At 44.3% G+C, this 14,428-nt stretch overlaps 1 protein-coding gene across 5 annotated transcripts in view; it reads left to right on the top strand.

Annotated features, from left to right (window-relative positions):
• Positions 1–14,428, top strand: part of myo6a (myosin VIa) — a 150,240-nt gene that overhangs the window by 74,129 nt on the left and 61,683 nt on the right. For all 5 annotated transcript variants that reach the window (XM_030721419.1, XM_030721418.1, XM_030721417.1 and 2 more), the window contains exons 13-15: positions 10,391–10,548; positions 10,817–10,908; positions 12,846–12,918. In XM_030721419.1, the coding sequence (XP_030577279.1) occupies positions 10,391–10,548; positions 10,817–10,908; positions 12,846–12,918 (323 nt within the window). The remainder of the gene's footprint in view (positions 1–10,390; positions 10,549–10,816; positions 10,909–12,845; positions 12,919–14,428) is intronic.

Below are 14,428 nucleotides of genomic sequence, written 5' to 3'. Positions count from 1 at the left end.
ATTGAAAAACTGGCCAATCCTTATAGCCTAAAAAAATATACATTTTACTCAACTCCATTTTAAAAGCGAAATATGTTAAAGCAATCTATTTCATGATAATTTCTTCACACATTAGGCCCGTATCCTAATTCATGATTGTTAGTAAGCGGCTGCAAACGAGGAAAAGAAACACTCGAAGTTAAACAGATATTTCTTTATTGTTCAGGGCAGGCATATTTTATAGGCTATATAATGCAATATAACAATATATAATAATATAAAATTATATAATACAAAATACCTTAGGGTAAACACATTGCCTACGATTTCAACAAATTAAAGAGGAAAAAAGCACAACTGTGTAATACCTCTATTAAAACGCTTGAGATGAAGCTGAAGCCTTAAACGGAGGCTGAACATGCCTGAAATGAAGAGTAATGCTTTTCGCATTAAACGAACCCTTCTCTCAACATTTCCTTAAATTTAACATTCTGAAGCTTTCTTTTCTTTCTGAAAGTCAAATCGACGCGCGCGACTTTTTTCCCGGTTTCCCGTCTAACGTTTCCCGGGAAACGGGAAATGGTTCTGATCGCATTTCCCGGGAATCCCGGATCTCGGGATTAAACCCTAGTCAAAAACAACCAATCAAAGCCAGGGGGAGGGTCCTAGCACTGTCAGTCACTCCTCATGTACGCGCTGCTCAATGTCCTAATGGTGGAGAAACAACTTCCTTATCTGCCGTCATCAGTGGCCATGCTAACTAGCCTGAGCGTTCATGGCAGGCTCTACTGTCGGGGAAAAGCTGTAGCATAGCAGAGAGCAGCGCGTACACAGGCATGATTGATGGTGCTAAGACCCTCCTCTTCGCTCTGATTGGTTGTTTCTGACCGAGCTGTGTATTTCTGCAGTTAGTACTGGGAGCACTGGGAGAGGGCAGAGGAGCTCAATCTTTTTGGATTTGAATCAGTACGTTTTGCATCCAATCAAAGCAAAGATGTTAACAAATAAATGGACAATATTCTGGCAGTTTAGTGATATTTCCACAGTTGTGGTCTTAACTGGTCTTGAAATAAAATCCCGAGTCCTCAATGTCTGAGACCGAGACGAGACCGAGATCATCAAAAAGTGGTCTTGAGACCGGTCTCGAGTACTACAACACTGTTCCATATATGCTTCATTTTCAGCCCCAGAGGTTGCTGCTCGGCTTGAATGCGGCATGCGTTGGATATCTGCTCCAATTAAATCAGCCTTTTTAAAACCAACTTCAGGAATTTAAAGATGGTGACCAGCTTTATACTAACTCTAAACTCTATTCAGATGTGACTGAGCAGATAATGCACCACTAATCTCACTGTGTCACTCATTTTTCTTCAAGTAGTTTGTGTCTTTACTACTGCACAGCAAGTAGTTGGAAAGTGTTTGCAGACAAGTTGGCATCTTCCATGCAGACTACAGGAGACTGTGGTAATCTGTGAGTGACCAAAGCAATCACAAGGAGGTTTTTTTGGTGCAAGGACAGGAGCACGAGTGGAACGTTAACAAGATGGTAGTGAGACCTGCTGTGATGGTTTGGAGATGGTGGCACTGACACAAAGACAGGAGGTCGAGCTGAAGATGCTGAAGATCTTCAATGGGAGTGATCAGGATGGACAGGATTAGAAATGAGTCCATCAGAGGGACAGCTCAGAGTCAGAGAGGCTGAGATGGTTTGGACATGTGCAGAGCAGGGAGGGTGGAGATACTGGACAAAGGATGTTGAAGATGGAGCTGCAGGCAGGAGGAAAAGAGGAAGAACTCAGAGGAGGTTCATGGATGTGGTGAAGGAGGACATGCAGAGGGTTGGTGTGACAGAGGAGGATGCTGGGATACTTTATTGGGTCATAGTGCTTTCTCTGTGTCTGTAGCTGCCACTCGACCCATGTCTGTGTCACTGTAGCATCCCCCCAGATGAGCTGGAGGAGGTGGCCGGGCGCTCTGGGAGTCTCTGCTCAAACTGCTGCCCTCATAAACAGGAACATGGATGGAGGGGTTTGCGTGTCCCTGCTGTTTGTTTACATCCTTTTGAATTCAAACCAACTAAAAATCTCAAACTTTTGAATTTAGTTTTGTGAAATTCTCCCACGTAATGACCGTAACTGCTCAGAGCTTTGAAGCCTTTCTGAAAACGTCGGTGCAGGACGGCGTTGTGGCGACTCGGTCGTGTCCATACTGCTGCTCATTTATATGAAAATTTCACACATTATTGCTGTAATTTCACTGTTGGCAAAAGCGAATAAAATGGATGAATTCCAGCGAGGCGGCCGGCTGGACCGCCGCCAGCTGAATGCATCACCTAAGCCGACTATTTCTGTGTGTAGTTTATGTAAGGAGGAAGTGCAGACGGCGCTGTGTGTGAGGGCGAGAGACGGGCCGACAGAGTGGGGAAATAAAGAGAGAGGAGGCGTGGGAGGGAGACGGGATTTAGAGTCTGAATTAAAATCCGATATTTCTCTCTTGCCTTCTTTTTTTTCTTGGTGTAATTTTTTCTGCTCTGTAAACTTGGGGAACAGAAAACTAATTATGTGTCGTGACAGTGAAGTGAATTGAAAGTGACTGAAAGTGACTGAAAGAGACGTCCAGTGTGTTTACATGCAGGTCGGTGTGTGTGTGTGTGGTGGTTCTTCCTGTGTGACCTCATTTCTCCAAGCTTTCATCATGTGCGTGCAGACACACTCATCAAGGCAAATGAAAGAAAGCGGTCATAGAGAGGCCTCTAATAATGGAACTAATACCTCAGTCATTTTGATTTCATTACATTTTGTTTGTCTCTGCAGGCGAACGTGAATCAGACTTTCTGACTGAAAATGACCGTTTTGTGTTCGTGAAGTTCCACATCAGACATTTTTCACATATTCCAATTTAAACTGAAGACTTTACGACAGATAACTGCAGTTTACTCTGCACATTTACTCAGATATTTAGTAATAAAAAGGATCAATCTTTTGAATTTAAAAAAAGTTATTTCAGCAGCTGCATCGACCTTTTTCAGTGTTGTGGACAGAAGCTGAGAGCTCACTGCAGATCCAGCTGGGCCTTCCAATCATATTTGTATAGCTTGTACACACACAGATGACGATAAAGCCAAGTTCAAATGCATTTTAAACTTTTGGATGCTTCAGGTGGACTTTAAACTGGATTTGTAGATCCATGTTGGTGTCCAGGACTTTGGCTCTGCAGAGTGAAGGACTGAGACCCTCACAAAGCCAGCAGGACGGACCCCAACCACAGTAACCCTCCACATGAGTCTAACTGGTTTAAAACGAGGTCACCTTGGAGAGGAAAAGGAGCGCCAGAGAGAGGACGTCTGAGATCAAAATGTGTTGGTTTCACGTCATTTCACCCATTTTCTTTGTCACAAGTTGAGCTGAAGGAGAACAGCAGCACAAAGAGGAACCCGAGGAACCCGCAGCACTGCTTGTTCCGCGCTGCCTCCTGCTCACAGCATGCATGTAGATGATGCGCTGCGTAGCCTCACGCATGGCGTACGTGCTATCAGTGCACGTCAGTGTTTGATGCTCCGTCAGGTTTCTAAAGCGCAGCACCTTTGATCTGAAGCACCCATTTTTCCTGTGAGCAAAAGTATTGGAACAGATACACTTAAAATAGATTAAAGTGAATAAGACTTCATATTTAGATGCAAATCCTTTGCAGATTAATGAGCTCATTCCAGAGGCAGCCATGCAAGCCCAAGCTATGACATCACATCCTTTCTTTCTCCAGACTTCAGCCGTTCCATCACCTTGGTAATGTTCTTTGGCCTTCCTGTTCTTCTCACCAAAGTCTTCTGTGACCAGTAGATTGTGACACCTTCAGTCCTGCCCTCTCGAGGTTGTTGCTGATGTCACAAACAGCTGTTTTAGGCTCTTTCTTTACAGCACATGTAACGTTTCTGTCATCAGCTGCTGCTGTTTTCCTTGGTCTACCTGTTCAACATCAACTCAATTCAATGTTATTTATATAGCACCAAATCACAACAAACAGTCGCCTCGAGGTGCTTTACTTAGTCCAGCAGTGGCGGACTTTCTTCTTCAGGACCTGTATCTGCACGCGTGATTCATGAACTTTCTAAATAAGTGGAAAGTCTCTCATTGGTTCGTCAAACAGCCAAAGTCAGGTCATCGTGACTCGAGCTGAAAGGATATAACTGCATGAAGACACCGTTCAGACAGATTCAAACAAATGCACACTGGATGCATAATGAACTCGTAGAGGCTCTCTGACACGAGCCACCTAATTACAAGTCAACAAACTGAGTCATCGCGCCACCAGCGCTGTCGGGAACCTTTGATGCTTTTAAAGCTGAAAGAGACTCGGCCCGTTTCAGCCGCGAAGAAGTCAGAAGACATCTCAGTCTTGTTAACAACATAATTTATATTCCTCTGTGCCAGCCAAACGCATACAAGGTTACACAGTTTGTACTCAGCCGCTCGGTAACAACAGACTTGCCTGCACTTGTGCTGCTGTCTCATGGCTGCGTCCCTGGAAGAACGTTTAATGGCAGCTTACACTTCGTGGAGACTCTGTGGGCTCGCACGCTTTAACTGTTGGGGCAGTTATAAATGTAACTTTGCCACCACAATTCTCGAGCAATCTGACAGATTCTTGTCCAACCCGGGCCATTTAATGCTGATGTACAGCAGATAAAATCATACACTGTGTGGTATAAGGGCCGCATATGACAGCCATGAAAACACCCAATATATTGCTTTCAATGGAAGTCACATTCACTGGCAGTGCACACACGAGTGTAATCACCGGCCAGCTTGCTGTAACTGTGCCTGAGCAGTCATGCAGGTCATATTTATAGTGTCTGTTTGCATTTATTAACCAGAAATGCACAGACTCTGTTGTTTCTGTTACTTTAATCACGCCGTTTGGCTGCTCTACACTATAAGTTTGGTCCGTACAAGTTTAAAATAATGTGATGCTCAGCAGTTTGTATGCTGCTCTTTTTTCCTTTCCAATCAAGTTAATGCTGTTGCCCTTCCTGATGCTCTTATAATACATCTTACACAACAGATAAGATAGTCTTTAATTTCTCATATTTAATTATATGCTTTAAGTGCAGTATGTTTCATTTCTTGGGTTCATTCATTGGTGTACTTGAATACTTTGAGAAGTGCGTGTTTTGGTATTGATGCCCTCGCCGAGGAGTCGAGATGTCCAGGGTTGTCTAAACTATTGGAAACGTGTCCTCCTATGATGGTAGGTGACGGTATCGGTGGTAGTTCTGAGAATTTTCATAGCTGGGATGAGGCTGTCATGGCCAATACTGACACTGTGTGTGTAAACTGTCTTCAGCCATCATGTTTGAAGGATGATAATCGTAGGAGCTTTCTGTGGAGTCTCATCTCTCCAAAACATTTCTAAAGCGATTCAGTCAGGACGTTACAATAGAAGATGATCTCTATCAGCAGGGGTCACTGACAACCAACATGGGTGGAGCTGGGTTGCAAAGTGGCTTGCAGAAGCAAAAACGGCTTCAGTAGCACGAGTATCAGCTGATCCACCTGATCACCTGTCCAAGATGAACTCCTCAGCTCCACAGACCTTTGTGTTTGCAGCGGTTTGGCTGCAACTTTACTGCTTTGTTCTCTTTGCTTGTGTAATGTCACTGTCTGAAGCAGAAGGCAGTATTTGCCTCTAAAAACACTACCTGCTGTGTGCCAGTTAGAAAGCAGCTGGGAACTATTTGACTGATCTCTGAAGATCACCCTCCACCCCAAACAGTGACATCGAAGTAGATCGTTGGGGCAGATTGTGACGCTCTAGCTTTCAGACTTTGGGACAGCTGAAGTCTTCCTTGGTTTAGCATCTTTCCCCAGTTGATATGCTGTCCATCCTAATGTGTTAAGATCTTGGTTTTCATATGTTTGAGTACAAGCGACAGGCGGCAGAAAGAACTAAAACCCAGACAGTCACATGATGCTGAAATCTTTACTGGGAACATTCAATGAGAGTGTAATTTCAGCCAGAGGGAGTAATAAAAGCATTCATGCAGGCTGAGGTCAACAGTTGACGGCTTGTGCAGGATCTTCTGGCCTCTCAGAAGGTCCTGCACAGGTAAATGTCACCCAGCATTTTTTACTACCAGAGTTTTGGATGATTTTCTACCAGGAGGTTCATTTGGTACGATTTCCAGATGTCATCGTATACCTCAGTGAATTTAGACTGTTACACATTGTTTTTACCTGTAGACAATTATTTACACGATGTTTATTGTAATATGGAGTAGACATGGACTCGACTCCCACCCCTGCTGGATTGCTGCATTTATGGACATACTGGCACTTTATGGTTGTTTTCTCATCTAGTATGTCATTTTTTTTTTTTACATGTTGTAGTGTTGTCACTAAAGCCAAACTTAAGTAAACTAAACCTGCCATCTCACAGATGTGCTAACTAATGATTATTTTATTGTGCACCTCACCAAAGACTGCAAACACAAACTTCAGCGATGGTGATGTGATCTGTAAATTCAGCGCATAAGAAAAATAAAATTGTGCCAGAACTTTGCACAAAACCAAACAGGCCTGCTTTCACCTTCACATTAGGTAATGAAAACTTCCTTTGCCTGGATGTGGATGTGACTCCACCGATTTGCGCTGTATCTCAAACAGCCTCAAAAGCCTAGCTTTTTTTTTTTTTTTAACTGAAGCTGCATGAAGCTGCACAGAGCAGGTAACAAGAACAGGAAGTCCAACACAGGAATGACATGGAGAATCTGGTCAATTTTCAAAATAAAAGACTCCATACAGACGACACACGATGGAAGAAAACTGAGTCGGAGATGTGACGTCAGTCACAGAGGGAAAGTTATTTCAAGGAAAAGATTTATTAGCTCCAAGTCCAACATCGTCGGATTCGCTCGTGATCGCACAGGCGGCACACCAGCACACGGGTAAACAAGCGAGTCACCTCCTGTGATGGGCACTCACTGCAGTGCTGTGAATCATGCTAAGAAGTGATCTTTTCATTAGGTGTAATAAAACGTGTGGTTATCACAGTGCTCAGTTTGTCTGAGGGGCAGCAAAGAAGAATCCTTTATTGTCATTATACCGAATGTACAATGAGATTGGAGGACAACAGAGAAACGATGGTTGATCCAGTTCAGCCTGTGGATATTCTGAATGAGTGGCAGCGCCCTCTGTTTCATATCAGATTGTTTCTTTTCTGATTTAAACCCATTTTCTTGCCTGTGTGGTGTCTTTGAGGAGCAGCTGCAGACCAGCAGGTGTCTTCAGAGCGCACAGTTTCTACACAAGGCGACGTCAGTAATTACACCGAGAGAAGGAAGAAACACATTCTCGGCACTGAGGCTCACAGGGAATACATATTAGGCCGCTTGTACGATTAGTGTTCTGACATTATGCTGCCCTGGCATTTAGACCTCTCGGTTTTTAAATGAGGGCTCTCTGCAGTATTAAAACCTCTGGCTGCGGTGCCCCGCCGGCATGAATTAAACATGGCAGGTAGTGGAGAGAGGGCAGGGGTGAAGGATAGGAGCTCCGGGAGTGTTTATAGGCGACAAGTCCGATCTTAAGGTCCCCTCTGTGGTTGTAACTTTGTCTAAGTGTTGAAACACTTTGTGTTACGCTGCTAAAGTACAACTAGGTTATATTTACATTGAATTTTGAGCCTCACTCGTCTGAACCCTGTGAGGGCGGAGCTGTCAGATACGATGGAAACGATATCATTTTAATGAAAGCTTAATTTTGATGCATTGTTAAACAGCAGGTTCAAATCGATCACAGAAGCTTTCAGAAAAATCGTTTTCCTTTTTTTAATGATCATAAATCTGCAGCACAGAGCAGCTTAGACTGCTCTGAAAAGGACACAGATCAGTGATGGGGAACGTTAAATAAAATAAGAGAGCAGGTTGCATTTATAGGAGCAAGGCCTCAATATCTGACAATGTGCTGAATCACAGGGATCCCTGTGAGGTGAAAGCTCACAGGGATCCCTGGCTGTTTCACACACTTTTTTCTACTCTTGGCTCTGCATGATGTCATAGAGTAGACCTCCCTAATATGGTCATCTCAGGCAGAGAAGGCCCACCCACCTGCTGTTCAGAGGAGGTGCAGCCAATGAGAAGAACGTTGTCTTAAAGGGGAGGGGCTAAAAGGAAAAAAGGCCCGGTATAGAATAATTAAGGACTGTTTTGAATTGTGAGTACTGCAGAGCGACTCCAGCAGAGTCCAGAAATAAAAATATGGAGCTGAGCAGAACGGGTCCACTTTGCTGTTGTGGACATAAAGGAGGTAAATATTGAAGAGGAGGCCTTCTCGTCAGTGGCCTGTTTTCAACAGCAGTCTGATGGAGGCCAGAGTGAGACGTCAGTCAGGACTGTTAGAGTCTGAAGAGCTGAAGAAAAAGAGACAAACGGCACTACAGACAGCGAGAAGTCCGATAAAGAAAAGAGGGGAAAATTCACATCGAACGTAATCACTCAGCTGAAAAGTATCAGATAAACACCTCAGACCTTAAACTGGAGTGTAAACAGGAAATTCACAGGAAGTGCAAAAGCTTTAGGCACTGGCATTAAAATGAGCATCAACATGTTCTCATCAGTGCCTTGCACGTTGGCTGTGGTAGTTTACAGAGAGCTAACCGCTCTGTTTTTAAAGGCCTCCAAAGACCACATTAGGAGGCTGGAGGCTCTGCAGGTTTATGATCAGGAGACTGTCTTTGTGTCCCTTTTGGATCTTTGGCTTCAATGTGCAGCTCAGCTGCTTTCTTTTCACACAGCTTTTACTTTCTCTGGTAAACTTTGTGGTTAAAGCCAGGAAAAAAGCTAAAATACACCAGTTCGTCTCGTCTCACTGACTCGGTGCTTTATGCTCGGCCTCCAAAGGACGAGCTGTAAATAACTGAGATGTGCTGCAACGCAAAACAGCATCTGTGCAGCAAAGAGGGAAAAGCTTTCAAATAAGTGTGTTTTCTGTACATTTAGCTTTCAAGAGGCTCAGCAGGTTGGCTGCATGAAGCATCATAGATAACCTTTCTATAGTTGATCTGGCTCTATGGGCGGGGGGGTTAGACCATCTGTTGCAGGACTCTAAGTTGAGAAGATAATGACTGAGGAAACAGCTCTTTTAATGAGCTGTACCGCTTTTAAAATGACTCCAGAGAGACAGACAGGAGCTCCTACCGCTCCCTTAAAGCAGTTATTTTTTATCCATTAATAAACAGAACTTTTTATGAATTAGCAGTGGGAGAACTCATGCCTCCCTCCCACAGTCGGCTCGCTCCCACAGAAACTTCATTCAGTCAGGGGAATTCATATAGCCAAAGACTGGCTGTTTGTTTATGCAACTGCTGCAGAATAAACTCCTGATGAATAAAATCTAAACATGTAGTGTCTCACTGTATATGCAAATAAAGTGCAAATTGCAGCTTTATTAGGTCTGCCCTTGGCTCAGGAGGTCGTCCTGCAGCATAATATATTAGAACAATACCACTGAGGCACCTGCAGGGATCACAACTCCCCTGATATCACGAGTGGCTTATAGAGGTATGTGCAGAGGAGATAATTTGTCGCTGGGGGGGTGGGGGAGTCGTTTTTAGGAGCTTCGGTCGTCTCGTCTCTGAGTGCCGCCCGTGCAGAGTTATTTCCCGGCGTGTCCTTGAGTGCACTGCAGTCATGCTGCAGAAGTAAAGCCTGCTCACAAACGTGGGCCTGGCGGCAGATTAATGTGCTGTGTTCGGTCCGGCCTCTGCCGTCGGCTCGCTCCTTTGTCTGCTGCTATTGAACCGCACGCCTGCACGCAGTCAGAAGCAATTACAGTGTACCTCCATGGAGCTCGCTGCTGATTATGGTTTCTGTCACCGTTTTATGGCCGCTACCTCCCACCCAATCTCTTTTTCTTTCTTTCTTTTTGCAGCTGTCAATAACACAATTATCTGCTTGGAAGGTCAGGAAAGCCCAGGTCATTTAAACTGAGCATTCATCTGCAGCTGCATAAGCAGACTTTAGGTTCACGTGGCAGATTTGTTGTTTTAGGGAGTTAGCTCCATGTTTTTAACAGCGTGGTGAACATAAATCCCTGAGTTGCAGATATTAAGCAGGAAAGCTTCGCTTTTTTTTTAAAAAGGGTGGGTATCGAACCTTCATACCTGAGCCAGCATCAGTTTATGATGCCCTGGGAGTGAGAACAGCTGTGTAATAACTTTGGAGGAGTGGAAACCAGCCAGCTTTTCAGCACCGGAAACCTGGAAGAAAAAAATTCACCTAAACACATAAATGTTTACTTTGTTTTTTTTTTCTGTATTGGTCACATCGCTCCCCGTTTGTCCCGTCTGCCGTATAAGTTAAATAAAACCTTAGATCTCTGAATTATTTTGACCCGTTACCTTTGTGTGTCTTTGCCAGAGTGCCGCTCAAAGTCGAGCAGGCCAACAACGCTCGCGACGCGCTGGCAAAAGCCGTGTACAGCCGCCTGTTCGACCACGTGGTGACCAGGGTCAACCAGTGCTTCCCCTTCGACTCCTCTGCCAACTTCATCGGCGTCCTGGACATCGCCGGCTTTGGTCAGTATCTAATAATGACTCACTGTTGGATCTGCTTTTAGCAGCTAAACGGCTGCAATTAAGCATAAGAATTTCAAGGCTTTCAAGGAGAATCTTTGAAATGTGAGAGAAATGTTTCTGTTCAATCTTTTCAGTGTTTTTAAGGGGAAAAAGCAGCTGTTGGTTAACTCGGTTTCTACAGAGACAGAAGAGAAGAAATGATCCTGTAATACTTTCCTTTGCTCTAACATATATTGTCTAACTGATATATTTCTGCTTGTGCTCGCAGAGTACTTTGAACACAACAGCTTTGAGCAATTCTGCATCAACTACTGTAACGAGAAGCTGCAGCAGTTCTTCAACGAGCGCATCCTGAAAGAGGTGAGGCAGTCTGAAAGGAAAAGTCTGCAGCAGATCCACCAACACCAAAACACCAAAGCGAGCGTCTCTGGATGAGTCTGCATTTATACTTTAAATGCTTTTCTCTCTTTAAGCGCTCTTATTCTCTAAGAGTCGATGCTGCATTTTCAGATTCCAGGTTTTTTAGTTTTTTAATCAAAGTATTCATTTAAAGCACCGCAGTTTAGAAACATCTGCCTCAGAAGCTCCTCAGTGACAGTCTCCTCCAGACTTTTCCAAATTAATGCTAAAAACAGGATTTTGCCCGATTAGCTGCCTGTGGCCTGAAAACGTGAGTGCAGCCGGTACCGGATCGATTCCTCTGAATCTTCTCCCTCACACGCTTCAGGACTTCGCAGTAGAACTCCAAACTGACCGTCTCACCCTGGGGGATGAATTCATGAATGTTTAAGTCTCACTCTTTCAAACTGCTGAAAGCCTCTGAGTGGTAGCCGGAGACCCAGCATCCTGTTGGGCGGTCCTGTGACAGATGGAATTGGACTCCAGAAGCAGGCGTGAAGTAAAACGTCTTTTATTGACCGGACCACAATCCAGGAGGGCATTAACCTTCCTGCCAAACAGAGTCCTGAACACAGGAAATCCTTCACACGACGTGAAACAAACTAACACACACCACACGGGAGACGGACGACAGCATCAGCGACCGAGAACTGACAAAAACGCAGACAATATATACACACACAGTAGGTAATGAGACACAGGAAGCAAAACTAAACACACTGCACAAGAAACAAGACACTACCAAAATAAAACAGGAAGTGGACACACAGACCAGGACTAATACACAAGAACTCGACTCAAAGACAGAGGGTAAACATTAACCACAAAAATAACCCGCAACCAAAACCTAAGCCAGGAATCAAACCAGGAACCTAATTTTAAGAAAACAACAGGACCATGACACCCAGTTCTCTGCATGCAGGATTCAGGTCAGTTTCCAACGGAAGTTTGACGTCTGTGGTGAAATCGCAGTGGAAATGCTCAGGACGGGACTTCCAGGGAGCGATCTGAAAATGTCGGGAATGCTGGACGTTCCCAAGAAGATGATCGTAAACAGATCTGCCAAATTCAAAGCAGATAAGGTTTTTGATTTGCTTTCATGGACCACGCCCTGGACCTCTCATCACTGCGGCAGACCGATGTGTCGTCCGCGATACTTCAGAAATCTCAAGCTTCCAGATAAGAAACACGCTCAGATGTGGGAGGTGAAAAGTTTGGTGCTGATTTCAGTAAACTTTTCTTTTCTCGACGTCCTCTTAAAGTTCAGATGAAGCTCTTCACTCACTCCGTCGGCACCCAAACAGCCATTAGCAGCAGGTGGCACAAAAACCGACGCCGTCGAGTCTCCAAAACGCTGCGTTTCTGTTTTGGAAAATAACGATGCTCTCTCTGAAGGGCTAATAAACTCGAAGGAACTCGAGTGCTCAGACCTCGTTTGTCGACCTTGGAAAGCCGCAGCCTCCTTAATGGGTTTATTGTTGTCTGGAGCTGTTTCCAACAAAAGAAATGCTTTTTAGTTGATGACCCTGAGGTCTCCTCTGTCTGACTGTTGTGTAATCATTGTTCACTTGCAGAGTCCAGAGTTTTGGATCAGTACCTTAATTGAATCATCTGCTCTGTCTGTAAACCTCAGAGAAGGGCGACGTATTTGACTTTCACTTGATCATTTTCTAACAAAGTGTCGTTTTACCTTTAAAACTCCTCGTTTGCCCAAACATCCGTCTGCTGCATCCAGCATGAAAGCCCCGTGAGCTTTAGGAAGGCCGGCCTGAGTGCCACTTGTTAGAGAGCTCGAACGCCCTCCAGGCCGACCCTCCGAGCCGTCCCCGTCCTCATTAGACGAACGCCTCGACACATTCTTACGGTTTCTCATTAGAAATTTCTCAATTGCATTCCAGGAGCAAGAGCTGTACCAGCGGGAGGGGCTCGGAGTCAACGAGGTTCACTACGTCGACAATCAGGACTGCATAGGTACGAAGACGCCACTCACCACTCTGCCCGCACGATTGTGCGTTCAGAGCAGCTGCAGTCGCTCCTCTTTCTTATTTGTGCTGCTGAATATCTTTGCAAAGCTTTTTGTTTATTTATTTAAGCACAGAACATCAGGTGAACAGGGTGCATATTTTCTCCCCTAATTTTACAATTTCCTACTCCAACTATGCACTTGGGATATCGGACAAAGGTGCAAAAAGCAGTTCAGATTCCTCTTTAAATATCCGGGTGGTGCATGAATGTGTAGACAGGATTTAATCAGCTTCCCTCTGTTTCTGCTCTGGAACAACAGGCGATGAGGAAATAAATCCTCCCGGTTTGATACTAAACCTTCAGCATACGCAGCGTAATGCCTGCTTACAGATTTGTGCCTGCAGGTTTCACTGATTGTTTTGGCCTTCATTTACAGATGAAGAAAGCTGGAGATAGCACAGGATCTGCAGACTGAAGGACAGAAATCTGCTGTTTGGTTCACAACAGATTTCTTTCTGATACTCTAATTAGTACTTATCTTTTTTCTTATATTAGATTAAGATATTTTCTAATATTCCTGAAGAAACAACAACTCTTGAGTTGTTATAAATTTTCATCTCACCCAAATCAAACATGTTAAACTTGTCAAAATCTCTTCTTATGATCTAAGAATAAGTGAGAGCCTACTGGCTGATTTTACTTACAAGCAGTAAGTGAATCAGTCCCCATAGAATTCCATTTTATTTATATAGCACCCAATCACTGTCGCCTCAAGGTGCTTTATGAAGACCCTACAATAATACAGAGAAACCCAACAGTCAAACGACCCCCTATGAGCAGCACTTGGTGACAGTGGGAAGGAAAAACTCCCTTTAACAGGAAGAAACCTCCATCAGAACCAGGCTCAGGGAGGGGGGGTCATCTGCTGAGGGGGAGAGACAGAGGTTAATAACTCCCATTTTAAAATATCCAACTTTCCATCAGCGATAAACATGTTTACAGCCTGCTGCAAGACAGTTTCCTTCTTTATAAGAGCTGTTTTTCATAACTCGCCCTTTTAGATACTGTATTAAGGGGTGTGGCCTCTTTGACTGACAGGTGGATGGCGACACAGGTGACTGTAGCTGGTGTTTGTGCTGTTGGAGCCCTTTGGAGCATTTTTAATGTGATTATCTGCCCAGTAATGCGGCTGCTGTGGCTTCATTGGACTAACAGGCCGTCCAAGAAGTCCAGTTTTGTTGAGTGAAATTCTGATATTTTATTGGACTCATTAGGCAGCGTGTTTGTCTGCACAGTTTATGAATGCAGCTAGCTAACGGAGCGATAAGGTAGCACTCCGCCGTCTGTCTTAAATGTGGACAACACAGAGGCTTCAAAATCTCGAGTCCAAACCCTGTGGGTGATTTCAAGATGGCAACGCCCATCTTTATTATACAGTCTGTGGGTACGTTAGACTGAGAAGTTCTACTTGTTTGGAGTGTGCAGTAGTAAAGGAGGGTAATATTATATACCAAAG

This window comes from Archocentrus centrarchus, chromosome 24, assembly GCF_007364275.1.
Source record: "Archocentrus centrarchus isolate MPI-CPG fArcCen1 chromosome 24, fArcCen1, whole genome shotgun sequence".
NCBI lineage: Eukaryota > Metazoa > Chordata > Actinopteri > Cichliformes > Cichlidae > Archocentrus > Archocentrus centrarchus.
Note: the sequence above shows the minus strand (reverse complement) of the source record. Positions and strands in the feature narration are given on the sequence as shown.